At 31.2% G+C, this 22,577-nt stretch overlaps 1 protein-coding gene across 1 annotated transcript; it reads right to left on the bottom strand.

Annotated features, from left to right (window-relative positions):
• Nucleotides 1–3,068: 3,068 nt before the first annotated feature.
• Nucleotides 3,069–6,346, bottom strand: LOC132737345 (uncharacterized). Its single transcript, XM_060724614.1, has 6 exons — nucleotides 6,192–6,346; nucleotides 5,173–5,312; nucleotides 4,282–4,420; nucleotides 3,863–3,993; nucleotides 3,524–3,681; nucleotides 3,069–3,203 (listed from the first exon to the last, which is right to left on the bottom strand). The coding sequence occupies exons 1-5, from the start codon at nucleotides 6,247–6,249 to the stop codon at nucleotides 3,541–3,543; spliced, it is 609 nt and encodes a 202-aa protein (XP_060580597.1). The 5' UTR covers nucleotides 6,250–6,346; the 3' UTR covers nucleotides 3,069–3,203; nucleotides 3,524–3,540.
• Nucleotides 6,347–22,577: the final 16,231 nt, after the last annotated feature.

Here is a 22,577-nt window from a genome sequence, read left to right as displayed (position 1 = left end):
TTCCTTTAATACACGGGTTATGAGGCAGTTACGCGGTTTCCTGGTAATAACACGAGCAGTCGTATTTTTGAACATTTTGGAGCTTGTTGAGAACGTACTTTGGAGATCCATATAGCAACGAATTACAGTAATCTAATTTTGATGTCACTAACGAGTTTATCAAGGTTCTGGTTGAATCAACAGTCAAGTATTTCCGAATTTGACCTATTTGTCTTATTTTCATTACGTATGAAGTTCACATGTTATTCCATGTCTAAATAAGAGTCCAAAGGTCAAGAAAAAATGCCAAGGTTTCTCACTGTTGTTGATGGTTTTATTACAGAATCACCGACTCTTACAGTAAGAGCTTCAACATCACTTCGTTTTGGAACATAGACGACCACCTCTGTTTTGTCTGTATTCAGTTTCAGAAAGTTATTATTCATCCATACTATGATGTCATTCAGGCATGCTTCAATCCGTCGCAAGGTCTCATTGCGTGAACTGGCTTCCTTTGGTTTAAATGCCATGTACAATTGCGAATCGTCAGCGTAGAAATGGTGTTGAAGTTTATGCTCCTGACAGATCGCGCCCACAGGTTTGGTGTACATGATGTAATTCTTCTGACCAAGAACGGACCCTTGTGACACAGAAAATGTCATATACGTACAGGTTTTGACAGTTCACCATTGACGCAGACAGTTTGATGACGCTCACACAGATATTATTTCATCCATTGTAAAGGTTTGCCTACTATTCCGAAGTGTTGTTCGAACCGGCAATGGAGGGTACTAGGGTCGATCGTATCAAAAGCAGCAGATTAGTCCAACATTACTAGAACAGTAGCTTCATTCTGATCAAGAGAACGGAGAATGTCATTTTGTACACATAATAGAGCAGATTCTGTTGAATGAAACTGTCTATAAGCAGACTGACGCTTTTCATGAAGTTTATGTGCAGATAGGTGTCTTTCAAGTAGGGAAATCGACAACTTTCTCGAGAATTTTGGAGACAAACGGTAAATTAGATACAGGCCGGTAGATTTTCATAACCTCTTGATCCAACCCTGACTTTTTTATTAAAGGTCTGACTCTAGAATTTTTAAAAGCGGGTGGTACATATGGTCTCTCAAGTGAAGTGTTTATGATTTTTGTGATAAATTGTAATAGTTCATTTAAAAAATCTTCATCAGCCATATTGGAATGGGGTCAAGTTCAAAGGATTTGTTTGGCGAATTGCGAATAATTTTTGAAATTTCCATATCAGAGACTACTGAAAAGTTTGAAAATTGCTCTCCATTGAAAGGTGCTTCAGGGACAACATTGTCTGTTTGTTAGTGAGACTTGGTCCTGGCTTTACCATTGCATATGCCTTCAAACTTATACACAAAGAAGTCACTAAAGTCCTGTGCTTGAACGTTTGCAGGCTACCAGATGGCAGCATAACAACATCTGTGTTTGCACCCATCAAATGCCGGGTCACTTTGGTAAGGTTTTTCATATCACGACCACATGACTCTACTTTCTCAGTGTAGTATTTGACTTTAGACATATTTAGAAGCTTATTCGTAATAGCGCATTGGTTTCTATAAATTAAGTGATCAATTTCAATTCCAGTGCCACTTCCGCTCTACTTGATGCCTTAAATGTTTAGTATCATGTAGTTCATGGGAATACCACGGATTCATTGGTCTTAGAACAATGCTCTTGGACTTAAGGGGTGCGTATTAAAAACGTATTAATGAAACTGTAAACTTACGAACATTTCTAATACAATGCTTTTTTTTAAGTTCGGCATATATTTTAGAAGGATATAATTTAAGCTATCGTTTATGGTAATTGTAATAATTATTGATTTGGAAATCGTTATAAACAATGAAAATATCAGACTTAAAGCAACAGACAGAATGAGAGACGTTTAAAGAACATTTTAATGTTGTGATCCTCACAAGGCATTATTTAAAGCTATATTATGCTCAACTTTGGTATTTGAAAAAAAAAAACAACAACAAAAAAACTGATAATTACAATTCAGTGTAAATGTAAAATAAAATCTTTTGAAAACACATAGAGAAAATATATTACGTTTTAAACTCTACACACTATATGTGACCACAGTATGATTACTTAGTATCATTTAAAAGACTGGCAGTTTTTATTAGAAAAAACAGAACAAAACAAATTAATTTGACAAGTAATAGGGAATGCAGCTTCCCAAACATTGTTATACATTCACTTATTCAAAGTAGTCACTTTCAAAGGAATGAACTAGATTTCAATAAATTTCTTCAATAAAAGTATTTTACGCAAAGATGAGCATAGTCAAAGTTTTGCAAATAGCTGACTCATGTATTAAACGAACGTGATATAACCAAATTAAAAAAAAATAAAAATAAATTAAATGTAGCATTGGTAAAGCCTTTACTTTTTTTGTCATTGAAAACTGTTAGGAAAGAAACCTGTAGGATATAAAGGGATGTAAGTACTAAAATGCATGTTTATAGCGACAATTCAATTTTGGACACACCCATGCCGTTAAATTTTCTGTAACTATGAAATTGCACTTGTAAATTTCATACAAATATTAAATTGGTTTTAAAAAAACGAACTTTTTGGCGAAAAAATCAAACATTGATTTTATGATCCATTTCGAATGACAGGAAGTCACCTGACAACAACAGCTGTCAAGTGCCGTTTGTAAGCCTTAAAATGTTGCCCCGTACTTTACTTCAGTGTTGTTTTAATATATTTTCTGGTCATTCGGGATCATTGATGACAGAACTATGAAACGTTGAGAACTGAGTACCACTCAAGCCGGTTTTAGGTGCGTGAGGGATGTTGAATTTATTCATTATCCTTGATCAAACCAAGCCTGCAATCTTCATATAATTCTGTTGTGATTAATTCTCCCGAGGGGTCACTTTGTTTCCATATTTTTATGGTAATGTTTATTGAAATTATGAAAGTGTGAGGAACTCGAAACACATTAACTGTTAGAAATTCTTTATTTTTTATTTTCTTGTATAATTAAAGACTATGCTTCATCGGACTGTGCCATTAGATGATGGAATAATATATTAGAAATACAAATTCAATTTGATATATATTTATTCATTTACAAATCATTATAATATTATTATATATTAGATTATTAAATCTTATACTATGAATTCAGTCGCCTTCTTGTATTCCAAGGCATTTGTTTTCTTTCTTAGAACGGGTAGACTGAAATGAGAACAAAATATATTCTACATGTACAGTGCATATACCATACATCTATATGAGATAAAATCATTATTCAATGTTTTCAAGTTTCATATTTGTTAAATTTCAAAATCTTTCTCAACATTTACCCAAGCAGAGCCAAAGTAACAGTTGCTGTAGGATATTTAGATTACCAGTTACAAATATAAGTAACATTGCACCTTGTTTTAACTTGCAACATAAATATACTATTAAAAATAAAGTACAATTCCATCGATACGAAAGGAGGTAAGCAATGTGTTATGAAAGTAAAAAAAACATCTCTCAATTAAAATTCTTACCTTAATGCATTTTAAACCTAAACAACAAGGTATAATGACCCTCTCCAAAACCCTCCACATTTCTCACTTGTAGCACCTTTACAATCATAGCTACATTCGCTGTCGGCTACCTTCTGTTCCGTTGTTAAGCTGTTTCCACAATAACACTGATTAGAATACTGTAAACAACAACAAAAAACGACATGTTTAAATCAACAAAAAAAAATAAAAAAATAAAATAAATAAAAACACAAAACCACAAAAAAACACAAAAAACAACAAAAACAACCGCCCTACCCAATAAATAACAACAACAATTAAAACAATTTAATTATGTATATTCTAATTTAGGACACTTACCTGAGTTAAAGCATATTTGAGTCCGTGACCTTTGCAGAAAGCAATACATGAAGCCGTCGTCATCTGGTTGTTATTGGTAGATTGTTCATTAAGAATTCTTGTATTGGAGTCAACATAACATCCAAGATATCCTGTTAGGCAAATGAAAATCCATTACAATTATACTTATATTTCACCCCCCAACACACAATTTAAAGATTGTGTTGTACTAGTTAGAAACTGTAAATTAATCTTAAGTAATATCGTGAATTGTATAAATTTATTCTGGGCTGGTTTTTTTTTTGACACCACATGTTTTTACTAGTATTCATCATTATGTTGAGCTTTAATCTTTGAAAGTTTATTTCTTTCATTCAAAGTATTTATGATTTTACCGTTTATTTATCGTAAAAACAAACGAATATTATCTATTTACTCACTATGTGTCTCATACAATGATATTTTCCAAAAACCACCGCAATTCTGGGCGACATTTCCATTACATTTATGATCACATTCTGTTTCAGGACGTTTTGCGTATGGTCTTAATTGTGAACCACAAAAGCATTGGTTACTGTTCTGAAAAGAAAGAAATACAACTTTATTTAGGCTTTCATTGACCATGTCATGTCAGTATCATTTTAAGGATGAAGCACATCATAAAATATTAAAAAGGAACCATTAAATTATTATAATTATTAACTAAAATCCTTTAAAATAGGAAAACAGCGGTAACAAATAAATAATAAAAACAAAAGCACCTTTTCAAAATACTCAAAAAAAAGTGAAAAAAAAAAATAGATATGAAAAAAAAGGAATAAAAATAATTTATACGGACATAAACATTAAAACAACAACAACGACAGAACACGAACTTAACATGAAACCAGATTTCAGCAAGAAAACATTTAAAATTCTGTGTATTTAAAAACCCAATTATATTCATATTTTAATTGTGAATATAAAAACGTTCTGGTTATATAAACAAAGAAGATTTTTATAGTAGTCAAAAATAAAACTATTAAGTTATAAAACTAAGTTTTATTGCTACATTATTTTGAATTTTTAACATTTTTATTAGAAAATAATGGTATGTTTAAAATTATACAGAACATACCCGAAAAATAATTTGTCATCTCAAAAATATTATTTGCACTGGATGAAAAATACATTATTTTTGCGATGACGGGTTATAATTATCTCCTAAAGCAAGCTTTTATCAAAATAAGCAATAACAAAAAATTCCCTTATCATTTTATCATTTTTATTGATTGTTTAATTCAATAGTATTTTTTGAACGAAAAATACGTAAGAAGTTTTTGTTTATTTACCTCAACACCTGCAAATAATGTTCGCTCCATGCTGCATCTTTGCAAGCATTTCTCAACTGTCATACCGCCAGACGTCATTGTACCTTCTAAGATCCTTGTTGAATTGTCTTGGAAACATCCTATATAGTTAGGACCAGAAGCTGCAAGTGAAATAAACAAATTTAGATATTCATATCATTGTTAAGTGTCACAATTTATCATATTACCTACTCGGACTAACAATGATGTTCCTTTGTCACCAGGACAGACTGTACTTCAACTCTTTTTTAATTTTTTAAAAATTCAATTCACTTATATTTTAAATGGATTGTCTCAAACTCAAGGTAAGAGAAAATCTATAAAAAAAAAGACCAACAAAATGTATAAATAGTTCGAAAATATTTTATACTTTATGCTGAAAACATTGCTATAATTTAGATTTTCTGTAACTATTTTCGTCATCATAATTTTTATATCTTACTATTTTTATATTTCATTATGACTATGAATCTTTAAACCGTACAGTGCACTAAATATTTAATAGCTTTAAAATCATTATACTTTTTCTGTTTTTCTTAACACACTTTTATTGAACATCAGGTTATCTTTAAGAAACCAATCGATTAATGTGGCAGGCAATTTAGAAGCAAAATAATAATAATATAGTAAAGTCTTGAATAAAGAAACGTAATTGAGTAAGTTAACATAGGACATAAAATGTCTGGTATAAAAATGTATATATTATTGGCAGTTAGAATGAAACACTTAAAACTTAACTTACCAAATATTTTAATTACTAAAGCATCGATTAAATTTTTGTACACTCAAAACATAGTTGTACACTTACTTTTTCTCTTTTTTTTCCAATACTTATGCAAAAGCTTTATCAACTGTTGTTTTTTAGATGAAACTTCACACAAGTATTCATTTAATACCAATAAATATGTTCTTTCTGATTTTTGTTCAAAATGCCAGAACAAAACATAAGATTTTAAGTATATTTTAAAATATTTCCAAAAAATATACAAAACATTAAATACCGTAAGTTGTTGATACAAACACCGTCACAACTATCGCCAAGACAACACTCGTCACCATTATTTCTTCGTATAGTAAAATAAATTTATCCTCTGGAAGATGAGTCTTGATATGTATGAAGTATTAACGCAGTGCCTCTTATATAGGGCTGCTAAGCATGTTGATGTCAGTTTGGGCGAAACAAATGATGTTGTTTTTTTAAAAAACATTTTCCCAAGGTCTCCGAAAAAACAAAAGATAGTAAACTGTAAATTGAAATGTATTTTTCATATGTTGAAAGCATATAAATCGTTTTAAATATTATCAAAAAAGATGTTTACCTGAGTTGCATTTTTATGTTTTATGACCACATTATTTCACCTTTTTTTGCCATGAACATAAATGATCATTCGTGTTTGATATTGTTTTTGTTCAGTTGAATGTTAATCGTTTGTTATTGTTATTTGCGTATTACAAAATAATTTCTTTTTTATTTTATTCTTACATGTACGTTAAAATGATCAATCATTAATCATAATATCAAATTATCTAAATGAACTTGAATGTTAAAACTTTGTTTACATTATAGTTTCATTTTCATTTTTATTATAAACAAATGCAAAATAAATGCATATTATAAATATATTAATTGCACCATGAAGCCGGGACATGAATGAACATTTTCAGACAATTGTGCCGATCTGACATCAAATTATGTTTTTAATTATATGACCGTTTATCTTTGTCTTTTGAACTTTGTCTCTGTTTTGACATTAAATGTAAAGTTTTGTCAAAAGATGAGTCGACAACTTTATTCTTAGTTTTGTTTAATAAAACGTGTACAAATTTTTATCCCGAAATGTTATTATACATATCGTAACCGTTTTAATGTATGTATCTGGACGTTTTGTTTAATACTGTTTTTCTTGGTTTTGGCATTAATTAATTTTAAAAGTTGTTTATGATCTCAAAAACTTATTTTTGTTTGCGAAATTAAGTCTCGTGTTTAATTATTAAAACGAATTCATTTTCATGTTAAACTAATATATGTGTGCAATGTATTAAATCTTATATTTAGAATGTTAATAATAAAAAGAAACAAGTAGTATCGATAAAAAATACACCTTGTGTGACGATTGTTCTCTTCTGCCTTGATTCTATAATGATATTTAGTGGTTTCATACCTAAAATACCGATTAGTTAAATTGTATATTTCGACCCGATATCGATATCTTTTGGATGCTTGATTTCCTTAACTTAAAAAAACGATTATTAATTATAACTACTCAAGCTCAAAGCTGTAGACAGTCAGTCTTTGTCCAGCTGCCGAATTTTAAACATCACAGAAATAATTAAATTAATTATTATATTAATTACTTGGAATCTTGCACTATTTACGAAGTATATCAATTACACCACTTTATAATCGCGTTAGGTGTAATTGTTAATACTAAAGTATTGAAAACCCGATATCCATGCGGTTATTTCAATTATAATTGCTAAAAAACTGAAATGGCGGCACACCTTTGTTGTTAAAGAGTACTTTTAATGACGATGTTATTTACTTTAACGTTCCGTTAACACTAATGAAAGTCTTGTGTTAATTGTTTTGAATGATGAGCGGTAATTTTAAGAAAAGATTTACATGATAGATAGACAAATAATTATATTGACGTAAACAGTACATTTTTTTGTCATACATTTGCATATGCATATACATGTATATCATTACTTTATCATGTGATTTAACAAAAAGTGAACACAATTTACATTGTCAACATATGTAGTTTGTGGAGGATGAATAAGATGTTTACACATAAATCAATATCGAACACAAAATCAAAGTAAAGTAAATGCCTTCCATACAATTGGCTAAGTTAACATGATAACAAGATGGGTTGTTTCCAAACATATGAAAAACCACAGCAGTCCAACAGACTTTTAACTTTATATGCCCTGCCATTTTTGATAACATTACATTTCATCATCATGTAACATCTGTGAAGGCAGTGATTACAATTCTGCCAAGGGAGGTAATCACTGTGAGGAGTTTGTCGCTGGCGTTCACACAACGTTCTTCTGGCGCTATCCCAGGAGCCATGGATGACTACGAACGTTTCCTCAAACGTTACGGCCCCATAAAACGTTAAGAATGCAATTATAAAATTACCCCGAGGACTTTTTACGTAATTACTTTAATTTCTCTTTGGTAACCCAGATATCTAGATACATATACTATTTTTAAGCATGTCCATATTTACATATCCGAAACAAAGCGATTTCTCTGATATAATTAGGAGACACTTTCCTCTATGATAAAAACGATATATAAGTAAGTAAATTGTTCATCACAGTGACATTGCGCATTTATCATTTCACATACATGATAAGAATACATACAAAAACACCCGGCCATTGGACCTATAAGTCACCATATTCTATATATACAAATATACATAACTTTAAAAATGGAACATTTAAATGAGATCAAAGTTGCTGCTCGACCTGTAAATTACAGTATCATATTTCAGAAGATGGACAGTCAATATATCATCATGTTGTCACTATTGGCTCGTTAAAAGTCAATTACCTATTATACAGAAAATTTCTCCTTAACACATATGCTTTAACAAGAAATTTTATTATTTTGTTCTGGTGATTTTTAATTAGAAATACTAATTTTTCCGTGTTTGTCATGTTGTTATATATTATTTATAATAATGTCACTATATATGATGAATGTATGATTTCCTGACTTTTGGGATATTTTAATAGCCTTATATTTTATTAAATTTTGCTCCCTAAGTAAAACAAATGGACTTTAATTATATAGGTTTCTTTGTAAGTGTTGTTTTTATGGTGGTTATTAATGATTGTGGTAATTAAGATGAATTCTTGGTATTTTTTGAAACTATTATAAAATATTTCACTAAAGTAAAACGCAATTCCCCGATTAATGTATATAGCCTAGGGTCAAAGACAAATTGCAGCTTTGCTCATGCTTTTCCTTTTTACATGAAAATTAGCTCGCATTCCATTGTGCTTGTTTTAACTTATTATAAAATGCTCTTATTCCCGATAAACCTTTTTACATAGCGGCGATAACCTGATTCGCACTCTAAGAATTATTTTGTCCCGAATACTGATTTTGCTCAGATGGGGTGGTACGTGTCTAAAGTGATATTTTGTATTGCTATTACTATATTTTTTATTGTATGTCTTTGTCATACTACATGTGTTTTCTTTGTAAATGGCCAAGGCAATTAATTTGCTGATAATTGCTTATAAACATGAAAGCTTTTTTATACAAAAACAAGCTGATAATATATCTTTTGTTTACTCGTCTTGAAATTTAAAATTTCCTCAAAAATATTGTTTGATAAGCTCATATCAAACGTGTCTTTCTTTCTTTTCTCAATAGTTCACAGTTTATGGGTTATGCTCCAGTAAAAAGACAAGGTGACAGATATAATCCATTCCTCATGTTACTAATTACTTGTCAGCATTTTAGGCCTATTGACTTATTTATTAATTCTACCGAAACGAATACATTATTTTACAACGTACTTGGTGACAAAGTAATGTTTTGATAACAGTATTTAGAGTTATGTTGAAATAATTGTTAAGACTTTTAAATAGTGTTTCTATGTCTTTTTGAGTTAAAATTTGGACATTCAGAAAAAAGTGGAAATTAGTTTCCATTTGCTAGCATTTACATAACGTTATAGGAGATTAATAATATTTTGTGGTTTCTCTCGGGGTGACCCGCCCTTTAGGCGGTAACGAGGCTTGCCGAGTTACTGCCCATGGGCGGGTGACCGAGGGACGGACATTCCGATCCGAACCGCAAACAAATGTCAGATATTTTTTTTTGCATATTCTACCATATTCCATTATATTTTAAATTCTTTATCTTTAATTTCAATGGAAATTTATATAATTACGACCGTAACTACTTTCTTACAACAGCGTATGAATTACAACTTCATTCATAACGGTAAAATGACGTCATGTTATCCTGAGCAGCACGTCATCATTGAACAGCACGCGACTCATCTGGCACGCCCATGCCAGATGAAATTTCCGGCATGGGTAAAACTCACAGAGACGTCTGATATGCAAAAATATTTTTATTTAAAAAAAGGTGATATTTAAGAAGCTTAAACTTACGAGTAATATTTGAATGTTTCTATTTGCGTAAAAGAAGTAGTTTGGGACCTTGGGGGTAGTTTGCTAGTTAAGTTGTTAATCAATTTTAAACATTGAAAGTGTTGGCAACTATCGTATGTTGAGATTGTTCAAGTCGCGGGAAAGAATTAAAATACAATGAAGTTCTTGCTGATTGCGATTGTGTCATTTAAGTTTCTCAACTTGTAGCGAGTATCTGCGGGATCTGGTATTGGGGAAGCCAGGTATTCGGGTGCTACGCCGTATTTAATTTTTGAAGAAAAAAAAATTCTATGGTTATGATATCCTAGCTCCATTGCTTCCATCTGACTTCACCTTTATAACTGACGTTTTTATTTACTGAAACGTTCAGTGAGAGCTAATGAATGTCTTGCGTAAAATGTTTTGAATGCTGTGTGGTAATTTGAAGGATATGGGTGATGTTTTTTTTTCTTAACGTTGTCTTTTTACTGGAACAAAACCAATTTATCATACTATTGCGTGCGCGTGTGTGTGTGTGTGTTTTTTTTGTAAATTCTTTTCCAAAGATACCGAAAAGATATTACGACTTCTATGCCATCCAGAAATACAACTGAACATTTATCAAACGTTCTGAAAGTTACTCTTTGTAAAAAAAAAAAAAAAAAAACATAAAAACAAAAAAAAAACAAAAAAAAAAAAGACAGAAAGACATTCACGTCTTTTTTTTATCACGATGCAAAAACCATATTTATGCTTTTTTATCATTATGGGGATGATAAGTTCTGAATAAATGAGTGAGTAGTTGATACCTCAGCAAAATCAAGATTCGGTACAAAGTTTTCCTACTGCTTTATTCAAGGTTTCAAACAAACTATGCAGCAAAGGACTGTTTTATTCAAACAACATTTTAAATCTGGAAGCAACAAGAAAACTATGCTGTAGTTAGCAGGATGTTTGTTATGTATGTATGTATGTGTGTGTGTGTGTGTGCGTGCGTGCGTGCGTGCGTGCGTTGGTGTGTGTGTGTGTGTGTGTGTGTGTGTGTGTGTGTGTGTGTAAAAGCCAATATGATATTACCAAATGGAGTTACAGCATATAAGAACAATAATAAAATAATCTAACGTAATATATGTTAAATAAATTGATTGCATGATTTACATATACTTATTTAATTTTGGTTAACCCAGCTTAGTGAATTACATAAAAAACTTCATTTTCTTCATTGAAAATGTTTGTATGAATAATAATTTCTATAAAAATGTCAGCTCAAATGCTTGGCGGCACGCGTACGTTGTCATTTATGTATTATTAACGACGTTTTAATTTACTTTAACGTTCCGTTAAAACTAATAAATGTCTTGCGTAAAATGTTTTGAATGCTGAGTGGTAATTTTAAGAAGAAAAAATACATGTTTAAATGATGTTTTTCATTTTTTCACCTTGTCTTTTTATTGGAGCGAACCCCATTAATTAATTAAAATAATGTTTATGTGTGTGTGTTTTTATTTAATTATCTCCAAAGTTTACAAAAAAAGAGTATGACCTCTTTAACAGCTAGACATACATCTGAAAATACATGTATTAAAACGTTTTGAAAAAAACTTTTTCAGAAAAAGAAATGATAAATGGTTCACGTCCTGTCCTTAAGTATGCAAAGAACAATGTGTTTGATATTTTCGGATTATATAAGTTTTGAATAAATGAGTGGAGGTGCATGGTTGACACGTCAGCAAAATCAAGACCCGGTTCAAACTACAAAGCATTTATTTCTGCATGACTCGCGGTGTCAAAGCCATGCAGCAAATGTCTGTTTTATTCAAAAAGCACCGCGTATCTAGGCAGAAAGAAAACAATGTTGTAGTTTGTCAGCAGAACGCTTGGTACGTTAAATGTATCATATATAAATATGCAGAAGACATGCAAATGTATATATAGAGTACAAACAAAAGAAGGTCCGCCAATTTTGCAATCAAATTCCCAATATCTATCACTCTTTTCTAGAACAGATTAAAGCTTTTTATGGTAATTGTACTAATTATTGATTTGAAAATCGTTATAAACAATGAAAATATTACAACAGACAGAATGAGAGACGAAAATAGTACATGTTTAATGTTGTGATCCTCACAAAGCATTATTTAAAATATATTATGCTATTTGATGATTAAATAGTGTCCTTTAAAAGACTGGCAGTTTTTATAAGAAAAAAAAACAACACCAAAAAACAAAAAAAAAAACAAATTAATTTGACAAGTAATAGGGAATGCAGCTTCCCGAACATTGGTTTTACATTTACTTATTCAAATAAGACATAGTCAGAGGAATTTACTATATTTCAATAAATGTCTTCAATAAAAGTATTTTACCCAAAGATGAGCATAGTAAAAGTTTTGTAGAGAGCTGACTGCCGTATCAAACGTACGTGTTATAACCAAATTAAAAAAAATAAAAGTAAAGTAAAATAAGCATTGGTAAATTCTTTACTCTTTTCGTCATTGAAAACTGTAAGGAAAGAAAACTGTTGGATATAAAGGTATGTGAGTACTAAAATGCATGTTTATAGCGACAATTCAATTTTGGACACATCCATGCCGTTAAATTTTCTGTAACTATGAAATTGCACGTCTTGTAAATTTCATACAAATATCAATTTGATTAAACGAACTTTGTGGTGAAAAATCAAACATTGATTTTATGATCCATTTCGAATGACACGAAGTCACCTGACAACTGCAGCTGTCAAGTGCCGTGTGTAAGCTGTAAAATGTTGCCCCGTACTTCACTTCATTGTTGTTTTTATAATTATATTTTTCTGGTCATTCGGGATCATTGATGCCAAAACTATCAAACGTTGAGAACTGAGTACCGCTCAAGCCGGTTTTAGGGGCGTGAGTGATGTTGAATTTATTCATTATCCTTGATCAAACCAAGTCTGCAATTTTCATATAATTCTGTTGTGATTAGTTTTCCTGAGAAATCACTTTGTTTCCATATTTTCACGGTAATGTTTATTGCAATTATGAAAGTAAGAGGAACTCGAAACACATAAACTGTTAGAATTTTTATTTTTTATTTTTATTTTCTTGTATAATTAAAGACATTGCTTCATCGGACCATGCCATTAGATGATGGAATCATATATTAGAAATACAGATTCAATTTGATGTATATTTATTCATTTACAAATCATTATATTATATTTGATATTATTATATCTTACGCAATGAAATTCAGTCGTCTTCTCGTATTCCAAGGCATTTGTTTTCTTTCTTAGAATGGGTAGACTGAAAAAGAGAACAATATATTCTACATGTATATGATATACATCTTTATGAGATAAAATTATTATTCAATGTTTTCAAGTTTCATATTTATCAAATTTCAAAATCTTTCTCAACCTTTTCCAAAGCAGGGCCAAACTAATAGTTCACTAAAGTAAAACGCAATTCCCCGATTAACGTATATAGCCTAGGGTCAAAGACAAATTGCAGCTTTGCTCATGTTTTTCCTTTTTACATGAAAATTAGCTCGCATTCCATTGTGCTTGTTTTAACTTATTATAAAATGCTCTTATTCCGAATAAACCTTTTTACATAGCGGCGATAACCTGATTCGCACTCTAAGAATTATTTTGTCCCGAATACTGATTTTGCTCAGATGGGGTGGTACGTGTCTAAAGTGATATTTTGTATTGCTATTACTATATTTTTTATTGTATGTCTTTGTCATACTACATGTGTTTTCTTTGTAAATGGCCAAGGCAATTAATTTGCTGATAATGCTTATAAACATGAAAGCTTTTTTTATACAAAAACAAGCTGATAATATATCTTTTGTTTACTCGTTTTGAATTTAAAATTTCCTCAAAAATATTGTTTGATAAGCTCATATCAAACGTGTCTTTCTTTCTTTCCTCAATAGTTCACAGTTTATGGGTTATGCTCCAGTAAAAAGACAAGGTGACAGATATAATCCATTTCTCATGTTACTAATTACTTGTCAGCATTTTAGGCCTATTAACTTATTTATTAATTCTACCGAAACGAATAAATTATTTTACAACGTACTTGGTGACAAAGTAATGTTTTGATAAGAGTATTTAGAGTTATGTTGAAATAGTTGTTAAGATTTTTAAATAGTGTTTCTGTGTCTTTTTGAGTTAAAATTTGGACATTCAGAAAAAAAGTTGAAATAAGTTTCCATTTGCTAGCATTTACATAACGTTATAGGAGATAAATAATATTTTGCGGTTTCTCTCGGGGTGACCCGCCCATTAGGCGCTAACGAGGCTTGCCGAGTTACTGCTCATGGGCGGGTGACCGAGGGACGGACATTCCGATCCGAACCGCAAACAAATGTCAGATATTTTTTCTTGCATATTCTACCATATTCCATTATATTTTAAATTCTTTATCTTTAATTTCAATGGAAATTTATATAATTACGACCGTAACTACTTTCTTACAACAGCGTATGAATTACAACTTCATTCATAACGGTAAAATGACGTCATGTCATCCTGAGCAGCACGTCATCATTGAACAGCACGCGACTCATCTGGCACCCCCATGCCAGATGAAATTTCCGGCATGGGTAAAACTCACAGAGACGTCTGATATGCAAAACAATATTTTTATTTAGAAAAAGGTGATATTTAAGAAGCTTAAACTTGCGAGTAATATTTGAATGTTTCTATTTGCGTAAAAGAAGTAGTTTGGGACCTTGGGGGTAGTTTGCTAGTTAAGTTGTTAATCAATTTAAAACATTGAAAGTGTTGGCAACTATCGTATGTTGAGATTGTTCAAGTCGCGTGAAAGAATTAAAATACAATGAAGTTCTTGCTGATTGCGATTGTGTCATTTAAGTTTCTCAACTTGTAGCGAGTATCTGCGGATCTGGTATTGGGAAGCCAGGTATTCGGGTGCTACGCCGTATTTAATTTTTGAAAGAAAAGAAAAATTCTATGGTTATTGATATCCTAGCTCCATTGCTTCCATCTGACTTCACCTTTATAACTGACGTTTTTATTTACTGAAACGATCAGTGAGAGCTAATGAATGTCTTGCGTAAAATGTTTTGAATGCTGTGTGGTAATTTTAAGAATATGGGTGATTTTTTTTTCTTAACGTTGTCTTTTTACTGGAACAAAACCAATTTATCATAATATTGCGTGCGCGTGTGTGTGTTTTTTTTAAAAATTCTTTTCCAAAGATACCGAAGAGATATTAAGACCTCTTTGCCATCCAGAAATACAACTGAACATTTATCAAACGTTCTGAAAGTTACTCTTTGTAAAACAAAAGCAAAAAAAAAAAAAAAAAAAAAAAAAAAAAAAAAAAAAAGACAAAAAAAAAAACATTCACGTTTTTTTTTATCACGATGCAAAAACCATAATTTATGCTTTTTTATCTTTATGGGATGACAAGTTCTGAATAAATGAGTGAGTAGTTGATACCTCAGCAAAATCAAGATTCGGTACAAAGTTTTCCTACTGCTTTATTCAAGGTTTCAAACAAACTATGCAGCAAAGGACTGTTTTATTCAAACAACATTTTAAATCTGGAAGCAACAAGAAAACTATGCTGTAGTTAGCAGGATGTTTGTTATGTATGTATGTATGTGTGTATGTGCGTGTGTGTGTGTGTGTGTGTGTGTGCGTGCGTGCGTGCGTGCGTGCGTGCGTGCGTGTGTGTGTGTGTGTGTGTGTAAAAGCCAATATGATATTACCAAATGGAGTTACAGCATATAAGAACAATAATAAAATAATCTAACGTAATATATGTTAAATAAATTGATTGCATGATTTACATGTACTTATTTAATTTTGATTAACCCAGCTTAGTGAATTATATAAAAAAAACTTCATTTTCTTCATTGAAAATGTTTGTATGAATTATAATTTCTATAAAAATGTCAGCTCAAATGCTCGGCGGCACGCGCACGTTGTCAAATATGTATTATTAACGACGTTTTTATTTACTTTAACGTTCCGTTAGAACTAATAAATGTCTTGCGTAAAATGTTTTAAATGCTGAGTGGTAATTTTAAGAAAAATCAAAGCACTGAATGTACTGATGGGGAGGCTATGACAGAATGTTTCAGATTTATAGTTTCTTTTCTTTTTGCTTAAAATGTGCTGTTATTTCAATTATTACCAAAATAAGAAGATATGCACATTGTGTCATTTATCCATACTGTTGTGTTCAACCATTCATATATATGGTTAAGGTGACAACAGACACTTTCCGTGGTATACTCACATAAATGTCATTTAAACAAAGTTATTTTAGTAATAATTGTTATTTATTTAATCTTTGTGCATTAAATGTCGTTCATCATCATAAAAAATAACATATTTGAAAAAATGCCTTTGTAAATGATTGATTTTGAATAAAAATCCTAAAATTTTAAATCGCCATATCAAAGTCATTTTTTATTTTTTTTGTCATCAAACTTTTGGAAAATAACCATACTTATATTATCTGGGGAACAGTGTCTCAAATTTTTTCTATCTTTTCTCAAAAAAATATTACGTAACGTCAAACATTTTAGGCGACTTTTTTCACCATACATATTACGTAATTAAAGATAATTAAGTCGCTGATTGAGCAAACAAAAATCCCTGACACGGTTCCCTCCGTAAATGAATTTCCTTTCATGTGCTTTAAACAGCATGCTAATTGCTTGATTATTAAAAAAGTTATACCGATTCAAATTTAGTCGGACCCGCATCAAACGAAGTGTCATAAATCGGCTGTTCTCTCTCGGACCCCTACGTTTCACGCTAAATAATTGCATAATACACAAATATCGCACCATAGAGGGTCACAAGTTGCGGTAACATACTCTAACAACATTTTATGACCCAGTGACATCTGACCAATTAAAAAGCTGCTGATTAATATCAGTTTATAGTCGAAAATTCTTCAATTCTTAACGTGATTTAGTGTCCGTCTGGTATCTGTCGCACATGTCACGTGACTATCGGTTAGGCACTCAGTGGGGGGGGGGAAATGGACGCATTTGCGCACCGCTAGCGGGATATTTAATTGTTTCCTTTTTGAAGTTTATTATTATTATCAGCATTATTATTGTATTATAGCAGTGTCACTCTGCCTGTGTATTCGTGTATAATATTCCGTTAAAATATAAAATAAAATAACAAGAAACTGAGCTTCTGACAGTCTTTTAAAGTCCATGGTAGATGTACAAATACGAACGGGATATTATTTATTTTTCCACCAAATTGATAAGGCTTCACATATTTTAATAGAAATAAATGGTATTACTCGATCATTATGATCTGGCCTTCTTGACTTCTATTATGAATATCATCTATGCACGGCATAGAGATCCAGTTTCTACCGGGATAGACAATAAATGTCATACTTTGTAGTACTAGCTGTGTCCGATTTATTAGCGAACAATTTATTTTCACTGAGAATATTTTTTAATACCTTTTTAATTCATAGAGAAATAATCATCCTTAGACAATCTAAAATGGTTTAGAAATTTGTCAGGGACACCTTACCACAAGTCATATAGGCGTTCACATAAAAAATGTTGTCTGTTTTTGTTGTTGTTTTACTTGACATTGTTAGAAAACGAGGTTGAATGTAAAGTACGCCCTTGAATCTTTACAAAAGTTTATCAACTCAATGTTATATCTATCAGATTAACGGGACCGACAAATTATTTTCACACATTATGGATATTTTAGCAACTACATTTTTAATCAACCCCGTGGTCGTGCGATTTGCCGCTATGCTTAATTATTTATGTTTCATACATTATGTTACGTACATTGGCCGACAATTTCTTAATTTATAAAAGAGGCTAAATGTTGAGATATTCATAAAAGATGTACGGTAGTTGTACGATACATGTATTACGAGAAGTATGGACCAGTATGGACCTGTAATTCACGGATATATGGAACTACCGATTTTCTTCATTGATGCCTCAACAGGGGGCGGAGCGTTATCGATAATTGACAGGTTACGCGAATAGCAGATACAAATAGTATATGTACCGTTTTAAAACGTTTAAAAACACATTTTTTGGACTAACTACTTCCAAAATTAAATCACGAATGTGTTCAGAAAAGGTTGATAAATCTACTTAGCAAAATATCTCCTTTTAGGTATTTTCAGTGATAATTGACTCCGTTGTACCTTGATATGGTTGACTATTCATTATGTTAATATTCCAGAACATTTCATTGAGGTCTACATTCGGACTGCTAATCCTGCAAATTTTGAAAAACCTAAACTGTCAATAATAAATGACATACCAGAAAGTATGACGACTGTTCATTATAAGATAACAATAACATTTTACAACTGACTGTTCCTTATCAAAATATTCTAGGACTGTTCATCATAAATACTTAATGTCATTTTAATATCATTAAATGAAAATAACAACTGCAAGTTATGCAACATTTTTATTGAACATAAAAATTATACATATTTACATGTCATGTACCATAATTGAGATCAATAAGATACTGTCTTGTGATGAGTATTAATATCCATGCTCTACGGACAGAAAGTAGTCTTCTTCCGAAGCAAATCTGGAATAAAATCACGTTTCAGAAAATTATTCCCATTTCATTACTCGTCGCTGACTTTGACGGCTTCGGATATTTATTAAAACTAAATATTTCTTGAAAAAATACATATCTGCCAAGCTTATTCAAAGTTGAATCAACCTAAGTGAAAATTGATCAGGAAGTTATGTCTTATAGCCAACACTCAACCAACTTATTGTAGTTAATAGATAGATTCTACATGTATTTTTTAAACCTCACTAGCTTGAAATATAACTGCGGAAAATCAATTGTTAACAGGGTATGCGGTTATTACGTAGGGTTTTCCCTGTCGACCATTTCCCGCAAATAGATGAGAACATCGAAGCGTCAGTGCTATGAATGGTGTTATAATTTATAAATAGTGTGTGTGTATTTGCGTTTATTTATACTCACAGGTGCTCGTCCAGGCTTGGTGCCCATATAGAAAAAAATGAAGTTTTAAAAAAGAAAATTGAAAAAAAAAAAATTGAAAAAAAAAAACAAACAACATCAAAATAACTATTTTGGGTTGAGTTTCAGAAAAAAAAAATTTGAAAAAATTTTTTTTTCCCTATATACTACGAAAAGGTCACCTAGTCGCCGTAACGCTACGGAGCTTTACTAGGTACACACTGTGGATTTTGATTTAATCATATTTTATTGCTTGAAACATGTACATGTAACATAGAGATTACATTAATACTAAACAGAATACAATAAATACGAATAAGGAAACATGTATGTTAACAGTTTGAAGCAAATGGGTTGGGCCACAAGTTTTACCAACATTAATGAAGGCCCTTCCCAGGCAAGTTTAAATAACAAAATGTTCATTATAAAGATACAAAACTTGTTTACGTAATTAATGTGTTAGGCGAAGAAACAAGAAAATATATGTTTTTTGCGCATCATCAGAGTAATATTTACAGTTTTGCTTCTATATATATCTATATTGATATAAAAGTATTTAGATGACAATATTTTGAGAAAAAAAACAACAACAACAAAAAAAATTGATATGAGGTTTAAATATCATGAAATAGAAAAAAAAATACACATTCTAAAAACATCCAAACTTCTGTTCACCTTTCCTCTGAAAAAAAAAAAACAGGTTTCGCCTCCATTTCCGTTACTGACCAGCATTAAAAATAGAAACACGGAGTTATATTTAATTATCATTAAGATATATTAAGTTCTAAAACGATTCGTATTCTTTAAATATTTTTGAACATGCCCAAAAAATAATGTCATTATCTTCAGGCGACAAGTTATCAATTCCAAACAGCAGTTTCTTTACACTTAAAGGATGGTATGGGCGGGTATTAATGAATAATTGATGGCGCTGTTGATGAAATAACGGACATTTGAAAAAATAGTGTTCTGCATCCTCTATGGTATATCCACAGTCACATTTTTGATTATCACGTAAGTGGTTGTAAAATAAGTCGGAGTTTAGGTTACTACATTTATTACGTATTCTTGCATGATGGACCTGTGAAAATCTTTCCCCAGAAATAAAGAATGGGGGGACTATTGGGGGTTTAAATTTTCTTTTAGATTACGTTTAAAAGCTGATAATGAGTCTACAGTACGAGATTGAGTGTCCAAATTGTTCCAAAGTTTGATAGATGAAAGGTATTGTAGATTTAGCATAGATTTCAAGCCGGCGTGCCATAGTAGCATAGTCAGAATTGTTTCTCAAATTGTATGTATTTGCTTCTAAAACGGTATTTGGAAAAAGTTCAGACAGATAACAGGGTAATTCTCCACGGCTATATTTATATACCAAAATTAATTTCTGCATGTTTCTTCTGTCTGATAATGAAACCCACCCTATTTCTTTTAGTAAACGTTCTATTGATACAGATCTTGTTAAGCCAGTTACAATTCGTGCAGCGTCATACTGAATTTTGTCTAAAAGATCTTTTTCATAAACTGTGCAGCTATCCCAAAACAATCGATGCATATTCAATAATTGGTCTAAAGATAAGATATATATATTTGATTCAAAGTTTTCCGTTTAAGCTTAAACTTTAACATACGCATAGATCCTAAAACTTTTGTGGCGGAAGATGCTATATTTGTAATATGTTCATGCCATGAACCATCTTTACTAAATGTAATACCCAAGTGTTTATGGTTGTCAACAAACGTTAAGCGTGTATTATCAAAGAAAAGTGTAGGTACGTTCACGTGTTGTCTATTAAGAGAGAGAAATAATACTTCTGTTTTAGTCGGATTAAATTTAACAAGCCATTGTTTTGCCCATTTTGATAATATATTTAGGTCGTCATTTAATGTTGATTCGATATGATAAATATTATTGGAACTAACTGATAATGAACTATCGTCGGCAAATAAACGTGTTACACTAGACAGAGAATCTGCAATGTCGTTCACGTAAATAAGAAAAAGTAGAGGTCCAAGTACTGAGCCCTGTGGCACGCCGGCATTAATAGTTCTTTCCTCAGAAAAGGTAGATCCAACGAATACTTTTTTTTTTTCGACTTATTAAGTAACTAGACATCCATTTAAGAATATTGTCTGTAATTCCATATTGTTTTAATTTGAAAATCAAACCCTTATGCCATACACGATCAAAGGCTTTACTAATATCACAAAAAAACGATGCAAGTCGAATTCTTGTCATCAAAAGCTTTGCAAATTTGATTGTAAATGTCAATTAATTGATACACTGTAGAATGTCCAGGTAGGAAACCTGACTGATTTTTATAGATTAGATTATTTTCATGAAAATAGTTATAGATATACTTAAACATAATTCGTTCCATAACTTTACCTATACAACTAATAAGTGAAACTGGTCGATAATTTGACGGCATTGAGCTATCACCCTTTTTAAATAAGGGCATAACATTTGCAGTTTTCCAGCTATCTGGGTACATATTAAGATTGACAGACATGTTGAATAATATTTTCAGGGGTTCACAAATAGTAAAACGAGTGTCCTTTAACATACGATGGCTTATTTCATCAGGTCCACTTGCCTTATTAATAATAAGATTTGAAAGAACGTCAATAATATCTTGATTGGTAATGCTGAAACTATCGAGCTGTTTATTCGTCTTATATACTAGCGGTGGTAAAGTGGTATTAGAGTCATCAATAGTTGAAATAGATACGAAAAAAATCATTAAGTGTATCGGCCTTGTCTTTATCAGAAAAGGCTAGGGAATTATCATCTTTTATTAATGGGGGCATACATTTACAATTGGGGAATTTTCTTTGACTAATAATTTAACCAGTTTCCAATATTGACGCGGATTCGTTGAACTACAATCACTCAAAGTAAATTCGATATTATTAAAGAAACTCTTCTTTAGCATGCTTTATCATGTTATTAACCTTATTTCTTAAAGTTTATATCCGACCCAGTCTTCGTATTTTCTGGTAGAAATAGCTTTTCGTTTTTGTTTATTTTTCGTCTTTTAGTGGTTTTCCTAAATTTCAGAATTGTACCAAGGTTTATCTTTTGGACGGATAGTTTGCCATAGTGGTAGGCAATACACGTTTTCGCCAAATTTAAAAACTTATCTGTAAATTGTTTTGTTGCAGTATTAATATCAGGTGAGTGTCAGAAATGACCCAGTCAGTGTTTTGAATCTTTTCATTAAGTTGTTCGAAATTTTCTCTTTTATAGTTCCAGACTCGTCTTTTAAAAGGATCA

The sequence above is a fragment of the Ruditapes philippinarum genome, unplaced genomic scaffold (assembly GCF_026571515.1).
Source record: "Ruditapes philippinarum isolate M1 unplaced genomic scaffold, ASM2657151v2 ctg5907_1_1_1_1, whole genome shotgun sequence".
NCBI lineage: Eukaryota > Metazoa > Mollusca > Bivalvia > Venerida > Veneridae > Ruditapes > Ruditapes philippinarum.
The sequence above is the reverse complement of the archived record's forward strand: the minus strand, read 5'-3'. Positions and strand labels throughout refer to the sequence as shown.

Excerpts from the sequence above, each read along its gene's own strand:
- LOC132737345 (XM_060724614.1), bottom strand. The coding sequence starts at position 6,249 with ATGGTGACGAGTGTTGTCTTGGCGATAGTTGTGACGGTGTTTGTATCA. Across the intron at positions 3,994-4,281 it reads ATCATTGTATGAGACACATA|GATATCTTGGATGTTATGTT; the intron begins GTGAGTAAATAG and ends TTTGCCTAACAG. Across the intron at positions 3,682-3,862 it reads TCAAATATGCTTTAACTCAG|TATTCTAATCAGTGTTATTG; the intron begins GTAAGTGTCCTA and ends TGTTGTTTACAG.